The sequence below is a fragment of the Nasonia vitripennis genome, chromosome 1 (assembly GCF_009193385.2).
Source record: "Nasonia vitripennis strain AsymCx chromosome 1, Nvit_psr_1.1, whole genome shotgun sequence".
Classification (NCBI taxonomy): Eukaryota; Metazoa; Arthropoda; class Insecta; order Hymenoptera; family Pteromalidae; genus Nasonia; species Nasonia vitripennis.
In genome coordinates, this window is record NC_045757.1 from 25,793,814 (window position 1) to 25,818,859 (window position 25,046).

Sequence of the window (25,046 nt, forward strand, 5' to 3'; positions counted from 1 at the left end):
CTGGTTTAGCTCGCGCGTGTGTCTCTGTATACACCGCCGCGCGTTTAACGAGGATAGAGGATGTATAGCTATATACATACAGCAGGTGAAATGCGAGCGCACGACAATGCGTGGCTCGCCATAATGCATTGTGAAATCCCGCGCGATGCAAATGGCCATTGTTACCGCTCGGAGATATATTTCCTATTAGCAGCCGATGCGCCGCGCGCTTCCTGCTATCGAATCGCGGAGTATAGGAGGGAGGCGAGAGTAACTCGTTTTCATCCGCGCAAGCAGCCGAGGGAAGTCTGTTCTATGGTGAAAAGGCGGAGAAGAGCAGGCTACTGCCGCTGTGCTGGGGAGATAAGAGTCGAGAGCTTTTTTGTGCCGATGCGTGTACGATGCCACCTCTGGAGCTTGTTATTATTGTCGCCGGAATTTTATCGTTGTTGCGTAATCGTATGACACAGCCGTAAAAGCTGCGGCATTAGTGAAAGTGACTTTCTTATACCCATACAGCTCTGGGGATATATATCGACGACTAATAAACTCAGGAACGAGTTGCTGCTGGATCGGGCGAATGACATACTACATCTCGAGATCCGATTGAAATATCCCGCGCAAATCGAGTGGGAGCAAGAGAAAGAACGGCATTCTTTCGAACAGGCGTTTATTTGCCCTCTCATTATCTCGCAGAGAGCTCGAATTAAACGTACACAACAGCAGCGGTGGCCAGTCGATGCAGTTTACGGGAGCGAGTTTTAAGAGAGTTTCCTCTAATAAGCTTTATAATAACGGGAGAAATCACGTACTTATTCATGACGTAATTGACGTTTTTGTCATTCCATTAAATCACACAGACTGCGCGAGTATGTCGCCTACATTCGCGCGATTCATTATGTACAGCCGAGTAGTCTGAGGTAACGAACGAATCTACATGATTCGCCAATAAAAATCGGTTCTTTCACCTTCTCCTCCGCCACGTATTTTTTCCTGATCCCGTCCGTGACGCTTTCGAGACTCGGATAGTAAAGCAGAGAGCGAGATAAACAAGAGACAGCTTTTTGCGAGGCGCGCGCATTATACGTTTTCCAATTCGCCCGTAACTTCTGGCTACCTGTGTATTATACCTGAAAGAAAATAAAGCGATAATAATCCCGGCAGCTCTCTTTCCCGATCGATCATCGCGCGAAAAATGCGCTGCAATAGCTAGATCCGTTGACGAAGCGTCTCTCGCCATCCATCGAATTAGCTTGTCACCGCGGTGGCATTCCTCCATACGTTAACCCAAATACGCTCTCGCGGCTCGTTAAGAAAGAATGCGACGCACTACGCGCGGTAAAGGACGATCGCGCGGCACACACATGTGACGATTCGACTGTCCTCAAGAGAAGAGACGTATACGCTCTATAATGCACGTACGACCCAAAAAGTCGGATTTATTTCAGAGCTGCCGCTGCGAGAGAGCAAAAAATCGAGAGTTTTCGTTTACATTTCTGTAATGAAACTCAATTATAGAAGTGCACACTATGTACGCGTCACATTCAGCGAGAGATTCACAGCGACGTCTCTTCCGTATATGCATACGCGGTATCAACGAGCTCTCGACGTCGGACAAGCTTTTCTCTCTCTCTCTCTCTCTCTCTCTCTCTCTTTCTCTCTCTCTAATCTAAAATCTAAAAATCTCTCTCTGCGAGAGAGCACACTATGTATGTATGTATTGCGCGCAGGGAAGTAATGCGAAATTTATGTTTTCGAGAGAAAGAGAGAGAGAAAGAGAGAGAGAGAGAGAGAGAGAGAGAGAGAGAGACGTGCACCGTTCGTCCGCTGCTTCGTTACGCTGAAATTTCACACGCGCCATGTATTTGTTTGGAAGGGATGTTCCGGAGCAGACGATGTTTTACGGCGATTTATAATCAGGCGCGAAGACTCTGTCAGTTATTCGGGGGACTTTCTCGGCCGGGATTTATGCACTCGGTTTCGCCTTTTTTCCAACGGATCTCCATCCACAATAATACGCAATGGCGAGAAAAGACTGTACACTTTTGAATTTCCGATGACTCACGCCAGTCGCGATGTCCAAATCGATCCAATTTTAATTAGATTACACGCTCGGCGCGCTATGCTCGATCCATATTCATAAGCCCCTGTAAATAAGTGCGGCCACTCTCGCGCAACAACAATGATCGCCATTAGCCGCTAATAAGCCTCACCTCAGCTATAACATATAGACGCACTGCTCCAAATGCTGCGCATGACGGACCTCGGCCGCCTCGGGGCTTTCACCGGAGGAGGCCTGCGCTGCTGCCTCCTCCTCGTGTCTTTTTTCTCCGCACTCCTATGTGCCCTCCCCTCGATCCGCGTCCCCCGAGATCGCGGTGACATACGCGCCGCGCACCTGATCTCGCACGGCTGGACTTTTATCCGAGCCGCGCGCGAGAGATGCCGATACGCTTTTTATAGCTTTTCTCGCCTTGAATGGGAGGAGCCGCTCATTCGTAGTCTCGACTGCGGGCGTCTGTACTCTGTGCGCGTGCTCGTAATGAAGTTAGTACTTTGCTATTCTTATTTTTCTGTATCTGCGAATTCTTTGCAATGCGTATAAAGGTCGGCATTCAAATCCGCCCTAAAGTCCAATCTCCAGAGAATGAGAGAGCGAAGAAAAGACCGAACGATATTCAGACTCTCTCGGCAGCGATCGACTCCTCGCATACACACGCGCCGACACCAGCGAGATTAACTGCCCCTCGATAAATGGGCTGTAGCGGCGTTCGCGCAACTTTTTCAGCCCCCCAAGAGAAATCTCGCAGCATATTTTCACGTCGGGCGGGCGCGTCTCTGCCGGATGCAGATAGTGGCGAGTCGCGGGGCGTCTTTTAACGTGTGTGTGTGTGTGCAGCAGTCGACCGGTGGATTATGTAAGGAGAAGCAGAGCACAATGCGCTCGCGCCTGATGGGAAAGGCCATCCGCGCGATGTGATCCCATTCGATGTATTATAACGGCCCCGTCGCGTAATGTATCGCTTGGTACGCGAAAATGCTCAGGCTTTCGGCGTGTCCCCGATGGATTCTGTATCGATCGCAATTAACGCAGCTTGGTCGGGGTCTTGCCGTACCCGGTATTCTCTACTTCTGCGCTCAATTGTCAATCATCGTGTGTAATTTGTCCGCCTATCACGTGCCAATCCGAAATCATACATTATGCGAAAGCTCGTCATCTGCCCCATAAATACAAAAGCCTGACATTCAATCCATCCCTCGGCACTCTTCTTTCTCGAGCGAGCGCTGCGCGCTTTCCACTTTTTCCTCGAGCTCGCGAGCATAATTCCCTTCCTCATTCTCCTCCTCCTCCTCGACTTCTCATCCTCCCTATCTAAATCTCTCTCTCTTACTCGCGCGAGAGCTTTATACCTCTTTCTTCGCCAACTATCGGCCGCGAGTCCTCCGGTTACATTGTGGCGCCTTTTGTGCGCTTCGCGCCGCCGATAAGGAGGCTCCGCCAGAACATAAGCGCATCCGCTGTTTCGAGAGAAGAGCTGTATGTGGGTACATAGTACGTAGGCTGATATCGGGACGATTTCATCTATTGATTTTTGGATACTTCGGCTCAATTATTATTGCGAGATTCTCGGGCCAATTACGCGTGATTTATTTCGGTATCATTGCCGGATGCATATGTGGATAAGGGACTATATTAAATTTTTGCGTTATAGTGATGTTTTAAAAAAAGCGTGGGAACGTAAATCGAAAACATTATAATTTCCGTTTCGTTCCTCCGCGTACGCGGGCGCGTGCGCGAGATAAATCCCGAATTTTACCGAGAGCTTATCAAAATAATCGTCGGCCGAGCATAATTCCTGGGCCTTATAATATCATAATTACACTTCATTATGCATTCATGCATGCGATCTCAAATTAATTACCCGTCTCTTTATCTGCCTGAAAACGCGCGCGGCTCGTCTTCTCCCGAAAAATAAGAACTTTCCAACGTAATTCGTGTGTATACCGGCGAAAAAGAGAGGAACCATCAAGATGCCAGAAAAATTGCTTCGCGTCGATTTAACGGAACTCGGCCCTTTCATAATACACCTCGTTTCTTTTTTATACTGCACGTACAGATATATAGTTGCTAATGAAGCGCATAGCGACCATATTATGCATAGCGTATGGAAGGAGAGAAGGAAGACTCGACCAATGACCGTAAGCTCGCGGGGCGTGACTTACCAACATTCGTTTTTATTATGTCGATCACGTAGTATAAACGCTCGCGCGCCAGTCCAGCGCTAAACACGCCTTATGCACGCGATTACGCGGAGTTGCGCGTGCGGAATCGTTGGAATATCGAGTTCTCGGATATGGCGCTCATGTTGCGAATAAAAAGTAGATGCTATCTCTCCAGCGAACGAGAAACGATTCGACGCTGTGTTGTTACACGTTACGTAAGGCTGAATTTTCATTAAGTTTCGTGGAACACGACGTATGCGTCGGTTTCCGACCTACAGCGAAAAATTTTATAATTACACGTATATACTGGATGTAAGAGCGGCGTCGACGTGAGAAGATATGATTTACACTTTCAGATTAAGCTCGTTCATTTAAATAACCATAAAGCTTTCGAAAATCGCGACGCGTGCGCTGCTTGCACAAGTGAGCAGCAGTTCTGAAAGGTCGAGATGTTTTTCGAGATTTTTACAATGGTAGGTGATAATTAAGGAGACGCATGTACGAAAAAAAAATCAAAAACGAGAACTGGGGGAATTTCACTCCGAGACGGCTGCAGGTGAGCGCCGAATATATCCCTGTATGCATAAAAGTTAGCGACTTTATGCTCTTCGCGATTTACTCGTATCTTCCGTCCAATTATACGTATATGTATATATCTCCATTTATGTACACCGCGAGCTGGATCGAGGCTCGCTTTCTTCGAAAGTTTTCATTGTAACGCGTACGGGTGATAAAATAAAAATGTGCACTATAACACGCACATCGGAGTTGAATCTCGAGAGAATCATCATTTCAGCGTATCGAATCTCAGTTGTGAACGATTCGACATCAACCACACACTGCCATAAAGCAAGAAACAAAAAATTGTTGCACAATCTAGAGCCTACGCAGCGGGTAAAAATTGGCTAAACCACAGTAAACGATCTGCAAAAATCGTTAATTCAGCTCTGGGCATATAATACACATAACGATAAAGCTCATACGTTCGCGCATTTGATCGAATATCATCCTGGCCGGCGTATGATTGACCGATCGATCGAGCGATCGATCTTGTGTATCCCATCGCCGATCTTATTTCTGGCGATTTGCATTTTTCGCAAGGCCAAGGTATAATTGCGCCGCCGCTGAGATCATCGCGCCCCGCGTATGTGTACATACACAGACGTATCGGAGCTATACATCGATATAGGTATAACGCGTGGTGTTCTTGGGGCAAACCGCAAGCACATCGGGAGTCTCCGGAGGGACGTGTACGTGTCCTAATGGCCGAGTGCAGCATGTATTATTTATTTTCCCGAGAGCGCATAAGCGGCGCTGCAGCTGAGAGAGAGAGAGAGAGAGAGAGAGAGAGAGAGAGAGAGAGAGAGAGAGAGAGAGAGAGAGATGCCCCGTAAACTATTCGATGGGCGCGCGCAAGCAGCGGTATAATCTTCGAGCGGCACGTACGTCTGCGGAATGTTTTCGATTTTTTCCTCCGGACTTTTCTCCACGCGCTGCGGCGCTTTTTTGCGCCGCCTTTATTGAACTTGCCTTGGTTGACTCGGTTCTTTTGTTGCGCGGCTCCCTTCGATTTATACACGCGTGTTTTCATGTATAATACACTCCTATACATAGTATTTTCTTGGAAGAAAACGAGATGAGCGAAGTGCAAAATAATTGTGTCCCTTGTTTGCATTCCCACAACAGCCGCAACATTTTGTCACCGCGAGACATAAAGAGTCGAGAGGCCGACGTGTCGCATACGTGCCCGCGAGAAAATTCACGGAGACGCCCAAAAAGTCGTCGATTCCCGCGAGAGGCCAATCAAAGGGCCGCGCGCGCGCGTGAATATTCGACGGGTACATATAACGAGGACACGTCGTCGCCGCGGATCCGGCAATAAATCAAGCTGCGCCAGTCGCGCGCGAGCGAGAGAGTGAGAGAGGATCTGACGCTGCTGTTGCTATACGTCGGAGAGACGCTGGCAACGATCCAGTTCGCCTGTTCTATAAGAAAGGGAGCATGAATTTTCGACTGGTATGATGTATAGGAATGAACTATGTACAGCGGTTCGCGGGATTTTGGGGGGAGAGGAGGAATTGGTTCGTCGCGGTGAGACGGTGCTGAGGGAGACGTTGAACTCACAAGTGAGTCGTTGATCTTTGGAAAAAGAGAGGTCGAAATTAACAATTCAAAAATGAGCCAAACTGTTGATTTGATTTCGATGATTCCAAAATTCTTGATCGGTTATCGGAGCTGGTCGTTAATCTTTTGATTAGAGAAGTCGTAACAATCTAGAATACAAAATCGTTAAAAAGTTTTAGAAAAATTCAAATTTCTTGATCAATTATCACCCTGTAAAAGTCACCGAATTCTTCGAAAAAAAAAAGAAGTTTCAAATTAACAAACCAAATCATCAGCTACAATTTTCGAAACACCCAAAGTCTATTAACACGGCAGGAATTAAAATATTCGACTCTATCAAGCTCACAGGTTACATTATACATATTATAATTAGCCGAGCGTCTCGTTTTAAACGGACTTTCAGCGTTGATAACTCAAAAATTGTTCAACCGCATATATTTTAAAATTCCGAAGTTCCATCCCGTACAAAAAGTTTTCATCTCTCTCTCTCTCTCTCTCTCTCTCTCTCTCTCTCTCTCTCTCTCTCTCTCTTGTACGCGCGAGAAAGCCGAAAAAGTGAAGAATATAACGAACCATTAGTTATTCCGATGAAATCCTCGCGTGGCACCACGTAATCGTCCATAAAAAAAAGAGAAAATACAAAAAAAAAACATAAACTTCGACCGACTTCTCGCACAGCACGCGCACCGAAAGACAAAATTTTATTATCCCACAAATGGAGAATTCAGCGATACGAGGGCTTTAAAGGCGCGCCATCAAGATTAAGCTCTCTCTCTCTCTCTCTCTCTCTCTCTCTCTCTCTCTCTCTCTCTCTCTCTCTCTCTGTATACCCATCGTGTCTTTTCCGCAGGGGTTCTCTCGCGTTTTGTCTGCCTCCGTCGTTTGCCACGATTCCTTATTTCTTACAATCGTATCGTTAATTTTTCAGGCGCTCGAACTTTCCGTTTTCTCTCCTATACTATACCAATACGCATCGCATACATCGCTGCAGTTTCTCGGAGAAAAAAAATATCGGATTCCAGCGAAATCAATCAAACTTAATTCACTTCCGTCACCAGTATGCACCGCATCATCAGAAGATCCTATCTCCGCAACGACAGCATCGGCGATACACACATACACACACGAGGTATTCCGTTGCGGCGGCGGCGGCGGTCGTTTGGTCCACACGCGCGTGTACGGCTACACCCGACTGAGCGGGCGCAGGTCAACGCCCCAGTGAACAGCGCGCTGCGCGTCAACCTGTGTACATATACACATTCTCTCCTCTTCTTCTTCTTTCGTTGCTGCCGCCGCCACCGCCGCTACTCGTGTGCGATCGTCCTGATGCGGCTTCTTCTTCCTCTTCGATTTTTTGTCATCATCTCGTATAAGCGCTCCTTCTCTCTCTCTCTCTCTCTCTCTCTCTCTCTCTCTGCTGCTTCTTCTTTTTTTCGGGTTATACGCGCTGGCAGGTACGGACACGAGATGCTGCCGGTGCGTGCGCGATGCTTTTCTCTTTTGTTTTATTCGCCACTGGAGAATTTCGGCCGAGCGATGTGTCGTTTTTCGGGGCAGATTTATCCTTTCTCGCGGAAAGGTTTATTTCGTCGGACTAAATGCGGCTTGCTTCATTCATGAGGCTGCTGCAGGCTCCGGGGACACGCATTGATGGGTCATTGTGGAGTTGCGGATGTTCGTTTTTTTTTCAAGATCGAGAGAAGAGGCTTAATGAAATGGAATTTCGGGCATTTAATTGATATGTTTTTGGCTGAACGGAGAAATTTTCGAGAGTAAGTAGCTCGTTTGGATCATTATATGAAATCCTCGCTTTTTGTCGGTTATCGGTAACGATTCGATGAGGTTTTTGAAATTAATTTCTTGTCTTGCGTTATTTCGCGTTTTATTAACGACTATCATACCGTAAAGCATTAAAAACCATCTAAAAAACAATTTAATACTTGATCCATCACACACGTATTTCCTCGGCCAATAGAACGAATCTTTTTTGAGTTTAACGGCGTCCAATAAAACCACGTGGGCCACTTTCGATACGAGACTCGCATCGCCATCAACGAAATACTTTCCTCGTGAGCTATCGCGACAAAATTTCCTCCTTTCCGATACGAGAAGCACTTAATTCCTCCAGAAAACGGAGCTAAACGATCGCGCCATTACCGGTCTCGCGCGCGCGGGTACGTTGTAAAGTGCCGACAATGGCAATAATAACGTAATAAACGCTATAGAAGGGGTATATATATATATATATATATATATATATATATATATATATATATATATATATTTCATAAGTGGAAAAGCATCGCGCGGGCATCGCATGCTGCATCTCGGAGGGTCAAGAAGCCGAGGCTGCGAATTATCCGAGAGCGGCTCATTTTCCACGGCGGCGCGTGCAAACTCCGCCCACGCGCGACGACGACGATTTCTGAGAGCTGTGCAGCGCACGACCAAGCGAACGATTACCCGAGACGCTTTGTCTTTTTATCCCTGGATGCGTTGTTGGGCCGCGGCTTCGAGTTCCGAGTCGAGCTCGAGAGAGGACTATGACTTTGACTATGTGCGACGTGACTCGCTGCGTCTCTTTCTGACTCTCTGTCTTGGGGTGATTCGTGTGCACTTGGACAGATTCAAATTATTTTTCGATTTTGAAAAGTTTGATAAAGAATAATTTCCTTCAAATCACTTTTCTAGGTTCAATCATTCGATGGTTCAAAGCGACTATAAAATATTACACAGATTTTATTGTACAGAAATCAATTTTAGAAAGCCTGAAGAACCTGCACACGTAATTTAGATCTGTAATCGACCGAATTCCAATCTGTCATCGGGAGCGTATGAAGGGCGACGGTAAAACAGAAGATTCCTCGGACACGTAGGATACCAACTCCTGATCGTCTCTCGAGAGAGAGGAGTCACTCTCGGCATTATGCACGTACGTCCAGTGCAATGATACACCGCTGCTCGATGTACCGCTTCGTGCGATGCTAGATGCTACGGATAGATCCAAGGGGAGTAGACGACTCGTGATTGTCCGCTTATTCTCCCTCGGCACGAGTTTTACCCTCGAAGGTTTTAATTTCGCAGGTGCGCCGCTCTGCGCGTATATTCCATAAGCTCGCGAACAGCCCCTTCTTGCGCGACAAGGCAAACGTTCGTCGCTGTTTGGAAAACTCCGTCGTTTTTGTCGAAGAGGATTGACTATGTATGTGAGCCGAGGTATTTTTACTCGTTGAAATTTTGATGGGCGTCTTTTTTTAATAACCGTTTTTAATAGGAGCTTGTAATTAATAGTTGCTCCGAGGATACAGTTACGCACAGTGTCAAGAGTGTATTATGCATCTGGGTCGATGTTTACAAAGAAACTGTGAATTTCGAAGTAATTTCGCTGCCAATCAATCAGTGGATCGATCATTAATCTCTTTTCTCGCTTAAATTATAGATTTAAAGAATCACTTGTTAGCATAACGTACGCGCAAAGGAGCTGCATGTATAGTTTCGACGTCTGATTAATTCGAAAATTTCAATATCGCCTCCTGGATTTTTTCGAAAAAGCTCCTACACGCAAATCTCGCATAGCTATATCTCCGTTGACACAATCGCCTACTCATTCACGGGCCATCCGATGCATAAATAAACCTAATGAAATTTATACGCCTTCATAAAATCTCTCCGACGCTTCGCTAATGACTCGAGATTAATTTTTCTTTGCCAACCACCAAAGTTTGATTACGCGAGTGCTGTTGTCCACGACGCCTAGCTCGTAAATACACACGCGTGTACATTTTTACGTCGATCCAATTTTCACATCCTCTCCTCGGCGCGGAAAATCAACATCGTGATTTGTTTACGTACAAATTAATCACGCGGCCGAGGAAAAGAAGCGTAAGCATCAAGCTCGTTAAGTTAAATAATCTCGTACATAAAAGGATGTTCCCGTTAGCCATTAGCATGACCCTAGCGAATCGATTCCCCCGTCACAAAAAGTCGCCTCTACATACACACATTATAATGGAGGAAGAAAAAAGTGAAGCGGCACCCATCAAGATATCATTCCCACGTTATGATTTCATGTATACGTGTGTACCCGAGAACGGAAGTAATCTATATACATATACCGCATCGACGGTGTATAATATACGAGAGCGCGGGTACATTGGTTTCGAAATCACAGCGACAGAGACGGGCGACTCACATCACGACGAGATGCTCTCTCGCGGAATATAAAGCCAAAAGTCTCATTATGCGCCCGGCGAACACACTCGTCGATCGATCATCCGCATTTGAAAGTTGCCCTGACGCGCCTATATAATCAAATAAACTCGCCGGTTCGGGCTCTCTGTGTGTGTATGTGTATGGAAGATACGGGGCAGTATAGAAAGTCTCTCGGGACCGTTGTGTCCAGCTTCTCTTTAACTTCTCTGATCCTTCTTCACCTTCTTCTTCTTCTGCAGCTGCTGCTCCTCTTCGGCTGTGTGAGTGGACTATATGGCTTCGCGAGGATCGAAAATATCTCTCTCATGCATTAATCATGTATACAGATCTCTTGTGGTGAGAAAGGAGAAGTCGGAGTCAAGTGTGCCGTGCGTGTAGTATGAAAATATTCAGCCTATGAGAGGATCGATAGATTTCGAAGCTTTTGGATGATCGAGAGTTTTGCGTAATTTTGCTGCGGTATAAATGATAATCCGCGAGAATAATAGCGCTAGCGAAGAATTTAAATAATTTACTACACGTCCCCGCAAGCTGGTAATGATTCTTAATGGCTTTGTTTGAATCTGTTTTCAAGGAAGAATCCCGTGCAAACGTGCGGGCCAGCATATGCGGCGCATTACACATATTAATTATGCGTGAATAACTCACGCGCGCTGGAATCGTGACTCCAGAGCCGGCGACTATCCCACACACTAATGTACCTACCAATTACTACATGCTTTCGAAGCAAGAATGTAGAAGAATACACTTTTCGCAGTTTACACGTTTAGAGGCTATACGGTGCAATAAGTGGTCTAGTTGAAATCGCGGCGGCAAAAATAGTCTAGTCCATCGAAATAAAAAAAGATTCAGAGACTTTCCTATTCTTGATTCACCTTCTCAGCTTAGAATTACCATGTACATCTTATAGCAAGATGAGTCTCTGTATTTGCATAAACGAGGGCTTTCTCGCGCACGCGTGGATCGTTTATACACGGCTTGTGTATAGTCGGAAGAGCAGGGATTTCATTGGCACTTGTTGAAATTAACGCGCGCACTTTGATGTACGTATTGTTGTTGCAGCACTTGTTAACTCGCGCGGATTCTTGAGCAATCATTTTTCTATTCTGTACACAGTGAAGAGGCTTGTACCGCGGTGAGTATCGAAGAGCGAGCGAATGGGCGATTGATAAAAGTGAAAGTTACTTTCTGCTTGTGGTTTTTCTGAAAAGTAGTAACATCAATATTGAACAGTTGGGTACTGTTGATGGTTTTTTAAAATTCTGGTCAATGCGTTAACTCGATTATGCAAAGAGGCATAGAGAAAGGCGCGTATAGCTAAGCGTTATTTTATTGTCTTCGCATCGGCACTTTATCCTCGAAACAAAATCGCGAATCTGTGTTTAATTAAGTTCTCAACAGCGTTAATCAATTATTCAAATTTTCAATTCAGCCAAGCCAGCGCGCTCAACTCAGATTTTAATCGAACGCGTGTACAGGACATAATGTAGACATTCATTTAGCGGGAAGTCCGAACGACGCAACGAGTTACAAAACAAGCACCCTTGTCTAAATTAAATTATATATCCCGCGTTGGCATCTGTAAAAATTCGAAAACCAATCACTCGAGCTCGAAAAATTCTCTCTCCACCTTTGTACCCCCGCAAGGAAAGCTCGAAAAGAAAGAGACAACCAAAAACTATCCTATCCCCGGTGGAAATGTAAAAGTACACACTCGGCGTGAGCATGACTTAGCTCTCGATAAATTGCCGGACTCGCGAGCTCTGTCACACAATAAACAAAGTCCTCTCTCGCGCGTGCGTCAATTATTCTGCTGCGTAACGACTCACCAACTGCCGCTGCTCTGCTCTCTCCGTCGGGGGTATTACAACCGAGTGTCGGTGTACACTGCGCAACAACAGCTGCGCGACGATAATTACTCGGCAGGATTTTAATCGGCGCTCTGATTAAAAATTCCAGCCCCGGGAGAGAGAGAGAGAGAGAGAGAGAGAGAGGAGCTCTGGAGCGGGCGCTCTTTTCTTATCGATAAGAGAGCGCCGGCGGCGATAGCATCGGTCCGAGGAATTTCGCGATATCGGACGCGCGAACCTTCCTGACTTCTATGAAGCGAGCCGACGAGGAGATGAGTTCGCATGTTGCGCCGCAGATATAAGCGCGAGTTGTAAATTGCGCGCGCCCTGGAGAGAGAGAGATGATTGTTACGAGGAGAGAAAAGTTTGCGCGGATGCGCTGTGCCTGTGTTTGCTCTGGATTATATCGAGTTTTTTAATCGACGCGTCGTATTGTGATTTATTTTTGGAGGAGTTTTCATACTCAAGATCCCGCGGTTGAAATCGTTAGTTGAGATGAATAGCAAGTATGCTTGTAAGGTATTATATGTGTGGTAATCTTGTAGCTCTATTATGTGCGTTGCGTTTCGAAATGAGCTGTTACGTCATGAAGCTTAACTAAAATTTAAAAGTGGGTTATTCAAATTCGTTTGAAATGCGAGTGCTCATGAGTCAGTACACCTATAATATCGTAATATCAAGATTTGATTAAAATAAAAATTTGGATAAAGTTTTCCATTTTCCTATCCTATAAAGGATCATTGTATTGATACCGGTTTTATCAATATCTTACGGAAATGCTACAGTGGCGGCGAGAGTAAAGCAGAACCACCTGTGAACAGATTCGTGTACCGAGGTAGAGTTTGATGCCGGCTATTACAGCGAGTGCACAGTAGGAATCTTCGTTACCAACCTCCAATGCAGCTACTACTCGTGTTACCTTGCGGGAGCCGATTGCAGAGTGCAACGGTACTACAGAACTCTACTCTTACCTGCTGTAACCTTTCTTACCGTCAGAATGGTATTTTGAATTACAGTGGAGATATTTGTTCTATGGGTACTTTATAAATTTGTATTTGACGTGCGAGTGTTTAGTAAATGTTTAAAACATATATTACAACGCATAAGCATTTTTTCATTTCCCTCATATCAATATGCCGTGCCGAGTATAGATATACATACTGGTGTGCCAATGTCACATATGTACATGTTTGTAACGCGAGCAGCGAATCGAGTTAGCGATAAAAGTCACTTACTGAACCTATAAGAGCCAGAAGTTAGTACACCTATAACACCACCAATGTCAAAACTGCCTTGTTTGGCCTACTCCTTCAGCCTTTAATACTATAACTGCGCGCGAAGCACGTCTAAAGTCGCTAACTTTTAATTCCTATAAGTGTAGCGACCAAAGGAATTTCACTATTGTTATGAAATATGATACCAATTCCCTATGAAATGATACTAATAATTTTAAAACTCATTAGAGCCCCAATTTCTTCGAACATTTAATTGAAAATAAAAGGTCAGACAGCCTGCAACGAGGGCAATAAGAAGGCCGTAAAAAACCGCAAGGCATCAACAACTGAAGCCATAACCATCGCTTCACTTTTAAAATCCATAATCATTCAATCATTAAGCACACGCAAGAATTCACCTCCGACTCTTCACCCATATTCCCGCGAGAGCGCATTTAGCGCGCTAAGTATTCTCGGTGCACGCTTACTCTCGAAATAACAGCCTCACTCTTTCGCTCCCTCTCTCAGTTCGCTCGCCATATCTCACTCGCTTCTTCGATCCGTCCGCCAGAAAAACGAAAAGCCCGAGCGCGCCAACAAAAACGGAAAAAGGAACGACCCGGCAATAATGGCAGTGATCACCCAACAGCTGCACAAAGAAAACAGAGAGAGAGAGATGAGGCGGTGGCCGGCTCGTGCTCGATGACGACCTTTGACCGTGAGGAGAGAGAAAAGAGAGTCTCTCTCGAGGACGTGCACGCGAGGCAGGCCCCGACTGCTTCGCCCGGAGGCACGTGTGCTTCCCCCTCTCCACCGGGCCCGGACTTCCCCCCCCCACCCTGTCATTATTCGCTCCTGGGCCCGCAGGGCCTCCTCCTCCTCCCACCACTGCCGGCTGCACGCCATTGGTCGACGATTTGCTTCTTCGAGCGAGAGAGTGCGCAAATCGGTATGACTGCACGTACGTACACACGCAGCTATTTTAAAAGGGCCTTATTCGCATGCCATCGTTTTGCCGAAATACGCGCGTCGTATCCCTTTTTCTCGGGACGAAGAGACGCGTCGGAAGATGGGAATACCGGCAGCGCGTGTTCGAATTCGCGGAATGTGCACGAGTCGCGCCGCGGGTGATGTCGCGCATCTCTCGCTACTTCGATCGCGCACGCACTCGCGCGCGAGGCGTTATTACAAATATGCGAGTTTGTGGTTTCGATTTTCCGACAAGCCTTGCCTTCGGCCGTCTTTTCGAAAGCTTCTGGGCTTGGATTTTTGACGGAACGATCACTGCGTTTATGCGTTCAACGGAGGTTTCGAGAAATCGGCCGAGAGAAGCGCGTGCTGAGCTGGAATTAAGTTTTGAAGGCTTCGTCGCAATCCTTGCGTGGAATTTTGCATACCGAGAATGAAATGGTAGCCGCGCGCATTTTAATATTAATGAACGTGCCGAGTATAAGAAGTGCATGACGTGCGCGCAGAGCATGAGTTTTGCATCATGTATTTTCTTTTGCTCTTATCAAAATAATATGCGTTTTCGCGGGCATATTTTTATAATGGATACGTCCGAACAATTAAATTCATGTTTCGCGGAAATAATTTAACGCGTATTATTCGAGCACACGATGATCGTGTATAGGACATTATATTACAAAAACACGCACTTAGTAAATAAAATGTTTTTAAAAAATATCGCTTTTACAGTGCGTATTTTATTTGTAAATTCTACCATCAGCTTATCGAGAAACGAAATCTTTACTGCGGAATAAAAGAAAAACTATAAATTACCCCCATCATCGGGCTGTACACGTCGACGAAATAATTATATAGAAATACGGTGGCTGTGCTCGGGCGCGCACGACGTCGAATCGATAAAAAAAAAACACGTCGAAGAAGCCAGACAATATCTTCGATATGGTTTTGGCAAGGCAAGCAAAGAGCGCGTCTCTCTTCCTCTTATTTTTTTGCTACCGGGAAGGACGATGACGACGCGAAGTAAAAAAGCTCGGAGCGACGATCCGCCTTTAACTGCCGAGTGTCTCGCGGGCGCGTCGACCATAAATTCGGTCCGCGCGAGCTCCTCGAAAGGTAAGGTGCATTGTATATAGTATATGTACGAGCCGAGGTGCAGTCGTATTATATATATATATATATATATATATGTTGCTTTGACACGGGCCATTTCTCCCGTTGTTCTGTAAAAGCTGCGTGAGGATTACAAGAATCCTGCGCTCTTGAATAATTTTTTTTTTCTAATCTATATAGAATGATTCTGCATTATGCGGAATCAACTACTTGTAGTGTTAAGCAACGATAAAACTTATTTGCGGCTGGTATCTCTCCCTCATCGCTTAAACTTTCCATCTCCCTAATTTCTGGCTACCGAAGATAGACGGCGCTAAGGTGGTTTTTCATTTCCCTCATCGCTGTGAGACGCTTTCAGTTCATATTAATCAGCGATGTGCTTTATCTATGACAAAACTGTCATCTTAGGTCTGCTGCTTGGACCACTTACGCTTTACGACTGCGGACTGTTTATATGAACAAGTATTTACATAGATAGCACATAAGTTGCTCCGAGCTTCAGTATCCTAGTTATTTTGCTGTTAATTTTGATTTTTTACTCAAAAACAAAGTGTTATATAAGAAAAAGTTAGAGAATAAAAAGTACTGAGAATTGACCAAGAAGTATATCTGAATTTTTTCGAGACGATTCGATGAATTTTTCCAATTTGTCATAAATTGCCAATTGGCAAAAATAAAAAAGTTGCTCAAAACTCAGTGAAAAATTTAGACATATTCCTTGATTGATTCTAAGCACTTTTTATTCTTATTGATTTTTTCGTCGAATGCATTATATTTGAGAAAAAAATTCGTGAAAGTTTGGGCAAAATTTTGCGCTTCAGGCGCCATTTTCTAGCCGCCATCTTGAATTTCTGGATTCGGGACCAAACTGAATTTAAAGTACAACTCATTTATGCACTCATAGTTGAAAAATAAAGTTCCGTCCTCAACGTTAACACAACAAGAAATTGGATTTAAAAAAAAAAAGTATCGAAATTTTGCATTTTTTCTTTTAAACGTCGCCATATTGGATTTTTGAGTGAAAAATACGCAATTCTGATACAAGAAATGGAAAGTAGAGAAAAAAATACTTCAGAAAAAGTATGTTTGCTTTGAATATATTCGTGGAATATGTGATAGATTTACGGTTGAAAACAGAGTTACGATTTCTCTGTTTTGGACGTTAATGGGTACAGAGTCTACTTATTTGGTACAAAAAATAACAAACTTATATTACAAAAATTCGTCCGTATGTTTGTGCGATCAATTTTGTAAAATAAAATTCAATGAATTTTATCAAAATAAAACATATAACTGTATAAATCATAAATTTCGAATTCGATACCGGATAATTTTGCATCTGGCTCTATTCGCCACCAGCAACAGTGTATAACATGCAGAGCGAATGTAAATCAGTGCAGAATTTGCTTAGAGATATCTACGCAGTTCTTCAAGTCAGAAAGGCAAGAGATAACATCGCGGCGATCTTTTCGGCAGGGCGGAGAAAAGGGCGTAGCCCTCTAATTATAATTATACGACAGAGGCATTAGGAGTGTTAAATGCCGGGTAAGTCTTGTCTGGCATCAAACGCCCTTTGAAGGAGGCACGCCGTGCCTCGCGCTGACTTATATGTGCCAACAAGAGAATGTTTCGTTTATTTAGGTCCTGAAGAACTGCGCCGAATATTGACACCGTTTATTAAATATACACGTCGTGCTTGTCTTTTCGGAGAAAAAAATTTTCGTTTTTCTCAATATTCGATTATATCGGAAGCGAAATCGTCACCCTGACGAAAACGTTATCCCAGTGACATCCGACCTCGGCGCAACAACAACTGCAATTTTCTAAAGAGCTACACCTATACAGCCGGGAACAAAACGCGCGGCGACCTGATAGATGGCCTCGGTGCAACAGGTAAGAGCGATTCGTTTGGCTGATAACCGTAATTACCAAGCGGAGTGCGCGTGTGTCATTCGGCGAACAAAAGGCCCCCCGAAGCTATACGGCTGGCATTTATCACATTTTACGCCCTCCCCCTTCGACTTAGAAAAGCACTGTGGACTTTTTGGTGGCCTGCAGGCTTCCTTGGGCTTCTCCTCGTCTATCGCACTTTTGTTTACTATTACGTTCGCGGCTATGATTTTTAAACGTTTTCGAGGAAACAGAATATAGATGGTCTTCAGTAGAAAATGCCTCGATACGGTTAGACCAACGACGATGCATTTACACCTCGCTCGAGCGAAATAATCGTACATTCCGCACGAGCGAGACGCAAAAAGAAAGCCGAAGAAGTCCGCTGTCCGAGCAGCTCAATAAAACAATCGCGACTACTCCACCCGCCTCATTTCTCACGATCGGCGTCGCAGCCCTATCTGACCCGGCGCATCTGCAGCGTGTGTGCCGTGTATACCTTCAGCGCATCGCTTCTCCGCGCACTAGGTCTTTTATCTTGTGTGTGCCTACTTGGCGGGCGTTTTCGTCTAATGCACTAATAACACGGCCGGCGGCGGCGCGCGCGCAACCGGCGATTAATGAATAACGCGCGCGCGGCGCTACTCGCCTATTGTCCTCTTTCTCTCTCTCTTTCCTTGGGGCCTCTGCCGACGCCGCAAAAATCGTGCGGGTGGGTGGAACGACGCGTAATTGTCAGTCTCGGCCGATATACCGAGACAAGACACTGCCCGGTTATAGATGTATGTATAATTTTGGGAGTAGGAAATACGAGGGTTTGACTGCGAGTGTTGTGTATAGCTCGGGACGAGAAGGCTTTTACTTAGACTCGCTCCGTCCGAGTTTTGCCGTTTCGTGGGAAGAGCGATGTTTTCTTTTTTTCGTCTGAAATTCGGAGGGCTGAATTACAGTGAGTTTTGTTTGAAATCTCTCGTAGTCTGTAAACGCGTTATTTCGGTGCTTCACAAGCGCGAGAAAAAGCTCGAATCCGGGCATAACGCGCTTATCGCTCTTCACGGAAGCTTTTTAACAAAGTTGACCATCAGCGCTGAATCTCATGAATATTTCCCCCATCGTAGCGATTTTCCGCTCTCTTTTTTTCCTCGCGGCTCCTTCGATATTCCTTGAAACATTTTACTTTCGCTCTCGGTTTCCACAGCGGCGGCGGCGGCAAAAGCTCGAGACCGACGAAACGTGCCTCGAGTACCAGCACAAATAAGATAATCTCCATTATAAACTGTAGAGAGAGAGAGAGAGAAGCTGGGTAAGCAAACTGCGAGCCGAGTTATTTACTCGCCGGAGAGAGATAGAAGCTTGCCGAGGAGGGGGATGCTGAGGAACAAAGTAATAATGCCGTAGTGGAAATACGGAAAAGGTGGGCTATTCTGATGCGGAGGAAAAACTTGCGGACGCTTCTTACTGCCTTCTTCGTGAAAGCTTAGAAGATGAGTTGTAATGTTTTGGTACGTATCCAGATTCACTTTTGCGACTCTGGTGGGTATTAGATCGATCAATATCCCGAGCAACGATTAGGGATTAAGATATTTATACTTTATTCACGACCCGTTCTACGATCGTATTAACGCTTTCTCGAAATGGCTTTATCTCGTGTGAACAATTTCAGTATTCAAGGTTGCACGCTTTTGTGTGGTTTGCAAGGCATGTATAAAAGGAGGAGAGAAATCACTCACCCAAGGCGCGCTGCAGTCAGCGCTTCCAAGGTTTTGAAAAGCCGGCACGCAACGAAATGTCATTTTGGGCTTTATCCCAGACGTTTGAACGAATGATTTAGAGGAGTTCTCCAGTCACAACTTACCTAGAACAAAACGAAACACATAGTTAGCGATCAAGTATTTATAGAGAATTGTATTATTATCGTTCTTAATTTCAACCGAAGTTTTGATTGAATCATATGAGTAGAAAAAAAGCGATGAAAAATTCAGCCGAGTAATTTCATGAAGAATGCGCGTGTATACCTCAGCCCGAATCTACAATTCAACGGAAAAATCTCTCGATATATTCATACTCAGCGCGTATACACAGCCATTCGCAAGTTCAAATGTGCCTCCCTCCCATACACCCTCTTGCTCCTCCAGTCTGCAGCTTAAATCTTGAAAATCTCATCGAGGATCCGATAAAAATGCGCGCGCAGCCCCTGTAGAACCGCTCGGGCGGCTAACGCGACTTGCCTTTCATATTCGAGCAGCCGACGCACACGAGGTCGCGCTATATACCGTCGCGGCAGCGGCGTTGGCGATTGATTTTGCACAGTTTGAGCATATTAGTTATTATTTTTTTTTAAATATTTAGCGCCGTGTCATCTTGGATATTACTACTGACGATCTGTATTCACTTTACGTAACCTAATTAAACTTTTGATAATAATTCGAAGCAATATACAAACTGCTCGAGCAATTTATTCTAAAAGTTTCCTAAGGCTATTATTACGCGCTGGGGTGGTAATTAAATATTCGCAGCTCTGATTTATGTTTTAAGAATTTCCTTTTCCCTCGCCTGCTCGTACGCGCTTGTACTCTTTCACTCTCATTTACTCCTATCTTTCTTGATATCTAATTTGCCTGCGCTCTTGCGGCTCGGAGGCTTTAATTCCATGTACTTCATATACAGCAGCAGAACCTACACGTGGATGGCAGAACCTGCGCTATGCCGTGTACATGGATTTTTTACATAAACGCACGTACGGCGAGCATTCTGCGTTAATAGCCGCCGGCTACAACAAAAGCCGGCAGCGCATCGCATCCATCTTCGTCTTGACTTTTGTTTCGTCGTGCATAGCTCATTTAGCATCTCCTTTTATTACATAAACGCGAAATATGAAAGTATACATCGTCCGATAAAGGAGCACTAGTACACTGAGAGAAAAGAATCCTGGTCGCAAAGGATTCGCGACTTAACCACAGCTTATTTTTCATGTATTTGCTGCAAACGAAAATTTCTTCATAGTAAGAGAAGAATTCTTAACTATTAAGGATTTAGGAATTTTTGAGCGATTGTGGCGCACTGTCGGTAAAGACTTATTGATCGAGTGCAGCAACAGCGCGACTCGTCGGCACGCGAGTACGCGAGGCGTCGAAACGTGTCGGCTGCAATCGGAGACCCGTACCTGCGTTTATACTATTTCACGCGTGATATGCTTTTTTTACGTACCTGGAAGAAAGCATATTGATGCACATTTAAAATATCGTAGGGCTTGTTCGATGAAGTCGAAGATTCTATATGCATAAATACTTTTGTGATAGTTTCATGCACACAGAAAAGCGGGGTTATGTGTAAGGTTATATTCGTGTGATACCTATCGTGCTATCATTCGAATATATTTTGCAAAAACAAAGAATCTTTTAACATCGAATAGTCTCAGAGCGATACTAAATGATAATAAGAAGTGAAAACAAGTAATTATAAAGTGCTAGTGATTTTACGTCGACGGAAAGAAATTTACGAAAATTAAAAAATCTGAAAACCTAACTGTTAAGACGCTTGGATTTGTCCATATTTTAATCCAATTTTCTTAACAGTTAAGAATTCTTCTTTGTGTCAAGGATTCTATTCTTTCAGTGTATGTATTAAGAAATTCTCAACGCCGCGAGGACAAAGATCGTCGCGCGACTCGCCGACATTTCAGACATCGGCCTGGAATGTCCCGGCGTGCACGAGAGCCCGAAGTGCAGCAGATACACGAGCTGCGCACACACATGCTCGAACGAAAATGCTCGTGCGCGCTCGCCCATACATAGCTAATGCTCGCCAATAGCAGCTCGCGCGGGGCGCATATTATGAATATTCAAGCGCGGCTGCCGTCGACGTAGCGTGCCACGGCGCATGGCTATATGCTCCGCCGTGTTCGAATCCATTATTCATTCCACATGGCACCATCGCTCTCCGCGCGGCGATATACCGGCTTCGACTACTGCCGCTCTCTGCGATGCTTGTTGCTACTATAATGCTCGCGCGCCCTCTTCTTTATTGCTCTTTTTCGTCCGTGTGGTTTATTTTTTTTGCCACCCCTGCTGCTGCTTTACTTTTGCCGACGGTGAAAGTTGGTATTTGCGGATAATCGTAGGTGGCTGGATTTGTTTTAGCTTGGCTGGGTTGGGTAAGTTTGGATTTTTCGCAGGAGAGTTTGATTAACGGCCGTTATCTATTACGCGTGAGTTAGCGAATTTACGTAATATAGGCGCCTTGGTGCTGTAGTCGAATGTTTGCGTGTGTCCAGAAATACGTTGCATCGAGCAGTGCATCGGAGACACCGAGTGTACGAGTCGCTAATTGAAACGAATGTATCGCTGACATTGTGATGCAATGCGATATCTAAAGTTGAATCAACGAGGCGATGAATAATCATGACGTTTTTACAGCGGCGAATAACACATGTTTCCGTGTGCTTATCTCTGAAAGAGTCGCTGGCATATTCATCCTGTAATTGTTTGTTTTAATTGATGCGCCGCAATAAGCACGTGTGTTACAACGTAATTCTTCTCTCGCTTATACACGTTAAAATTATTTTATCGTAACTCGAGCGAAGATTCCCTCTATCGCCGAAAAGCGCAGAGCCTCCAAAGACAGTGGAAGGAATGCGCCGAGCTTCTCTCTTCTCTCTCTCCATCCCTGACCCTTCGTCGTCCGAGGCTCGCGCGCACACGCTCTATAATAATCACTCGGGGCTGAAACTCATCGGTCCACTTATGTAATAGCCGCCTCTTGGAGATTTTTCGGATTCCAGCTCTGACAAATTGCACGTCTCTCGGGCTCAAGCTGCCGGGGAACCGGCGAAATACGAGAGCTCGCGCAGATTCTTTTCTCTGGTTTTACTTCGAAAAGTTGGAGAAGCGGCGACGCGAACTTTTGGTGGAAAAAATAATGTTCTTTCAAAATATCAACGCGCGTTGCAATTATTTTCGTCCTTAATTTTTTGAGAGCGATTTTTACAAATTGATTTCGCTTGACAAGTTATATACGTCGTACAAACCAACCGACCTACAACTCCTGTATACGAGGTTAAACCTATCCCCCGTAATGACGCGATCGGAATCAAACTAAATAAAAAAGCTTCCACAGAGCAACCGCACACGTAACGCCGATCCAATTACCCCCCGAACCCCTGCTACCACGTCCTTCGCGATCCCTTTCTCTCAATACACTCGTATACATATAATACACTCACACGCATGCGCCGCTCGCAAATTGAAATAATAGCAGGTCTCGGCGACAAAAGACCGTCGCGCACCAGCTTTCTCTCTCTCTCTCTCTCTCTCTCTCTCTCTCTCTCTCTCTCTCTCTCTCTCTCTCTCGCTCCTCGGTCTCTCTCGAAAAAGTGAGTCGTCACGTTGTAAAGGTCTGCGCGTGGGCGTGTTCGATGCGCATCCGGCAAATGGAGCGTGCTCGCGCACTCCCGCTGTATATATATACGTATATGCATTGTTTGGTCCGCGACGCGTGACCAACTGCCGCAGCCTCGGTAATGAGGGACGCACGCCGACAAGTGTACCGCGACACCCTTCGTACGCCGCGCAATAGGAGTGTATAGTTATATGTGTGTATATGCTTCAGACGCGCTTATCCGGTGAGCTCATCTTTAGCTCTCAGCCGAGCTATACATACGTATATACTGCGCTTTTATCAATTTAACAGATCGCTACGGTAAGGATCGGAGCTTTACTGCGCCGAGAAATTCAGAGCTCGAGCGATGCACAGCTTGTAATTTCCTTCGATATTAAATTTATTGTTATAACCGCGTAATTGTTGGTATTGAGAATCGCACGAATGCTGCCGTGGATGAATTTACTTTCGTACGAATAAAATGTAACAATTTCGAAAACTCGATCATATCGTCGCGAAACGAAACGGAGCTACAATATTGTGCAGTCTGAAGCAAGAAAACATGTGTCTCGATGCCACATGAGGAACACGGATGCTTTCACCCGCTGCGATGTCGTCGATTAGCCGAGCGGCAGCAGCAGCCGCGGCGATTGACAGTTGTCCGCTTATAATGTCGCCCGATTAAGCTCAACGACGGACTACTACGTGTAATTGGTGAATTTATACGAAGTCTTCCGCGACGCTTGTAATTATCTGAATTTATTGCGCGCGGCGTCTACGCGGGCTTCCTTCTTCGCGCGGAAATGCTCGAATTTAAATTCTAAAGTTGTTATTAAAATACGATAAACCCAATGTTGTTATTATTGAAATTCGCAGTGGGTTAAAATAAATTTCACTAGAATTTCACGAAACTTTTCGTTCATTAAAATTATTTGCGATTACTGAATAAATTTCGTTTTAATATTATATGTTATGAGCACAATTATTTTAGCGATCGCTTATATTAACACCACATTTTTCGCTCGACGTCGTTAGGCAGTCATTGAATTTTCACCAAGAGAACGCATAAAAATGAATAAAGAAAGTTCTGCCGAGCTAACAATCCAAGGCGCAATTTGCATGTGAAAATTTGCAAAGTTTCGCTCATGGGAATCTTTCCAGCTTCTCACTATATAGCATCTTCTTCTCGGAATCTCTCGTAATGCGCGTACAGTATACATTCCTCTCGTTTCTTGCGAATCTCGCCTCGAATTTCCCTAAACTCCCGCTTAGAGAGAGAGAGAGAGAGAGAGAGAGAGAGAGAGAGAGAGAGAGAGAGAGAGAGAGAGAAAGTTATAACGACCTTAGATGCGAAAATGTCGACAGATTCTTTCTCACAGCGTTTAAATGCAAAATGCTCATCTCCAATTTTCCCAATGACGCTCTCGCATACGTTCAGAAATGAATTACGAGAGATTGCAGCAGTAAAAAGTCTATACCTCTCGCGCTCTTGGAGGAATAGACTTCTTAAAAGTCGAAATACAGGCGTCGAGCGCACGCACACCCTAAACCAACAAGCCGCGAGCCATGCATCATTCGCGATTTTTCCTAGATCCCAAAGATACAGAATCCCAATGCGCTGCAGGTACAGAGAGAGAGGTTGCGTGTGCGCAGCTAATAAATTCGTTCTCTTCCCGAGTCGCTCCTTGTACCCCGAGCTTTTGCTCGCAATTCCTTATCTCTCCTGCGCTCCGAAACAATAACACGCTTGTATCAAGAGCAGCGCACGGCAGTCTGAGTTTATCTCCGCTCGATCTCGGCGTATTCAATATTCCGCGGCGCGTATGGTATAGAAGTGTCACGCGGCGCAGTCGGCAATAAAACACGCGCGTAATAAGCGGGTGAGAAGGAGAGAGAGAGAGAGAGAGAGAGAGAGAGAGAGAGAGAGAGAGAGAGAGTGAGAGAGAGAGAGAGAGAGAGAGAACAGCGGGTACGCCCCTCGCCTAGCTACTGCAATTAAAAGTCCCGAGGAAACGGCCAGCAGGAAGAGGAGGAAGATTATATTGCGACGCTGTATACGCGAGCGTAATGTCGCTGTTTAAGACGGTTGCTTTCTTTC

General features: G+C 45.2%; 1 protein-coding gene across 3 annotated transcripts in view; it reads right to left on the minus strand.

Moving 5' to 3' along the window:
* LOC100118475 (transcription factor AP-2-epsilon) overlaps window positions 1-25,046 on the minus strand; it is a 200,512-nt gene that overhangs the window by 73,826 nt on the left and 101,640 nt on the right. The window contains exon 4 of one of the 3 annotated variants that reach the window (XM_031920740.1): window positions 19,303-19,422. The exons of 1 other annotated variant lie outside the window; for it this stretch is intronic. In XM_031920740.1, coding sequence (XP_031776600.1) covers window positions 19,303-19,365 — 63 coding nt within the window. In that variant the 5' untranslated portion in view covers window positions 19,366-19,422. Of the gene's footprint in view, window positions 1-19,302; window positions 19,428-25,046 lie in introns of all 3 variants that reach the window. One more of the 3 variants, XM_031920741.1, reaches the window with a different exon arrangement.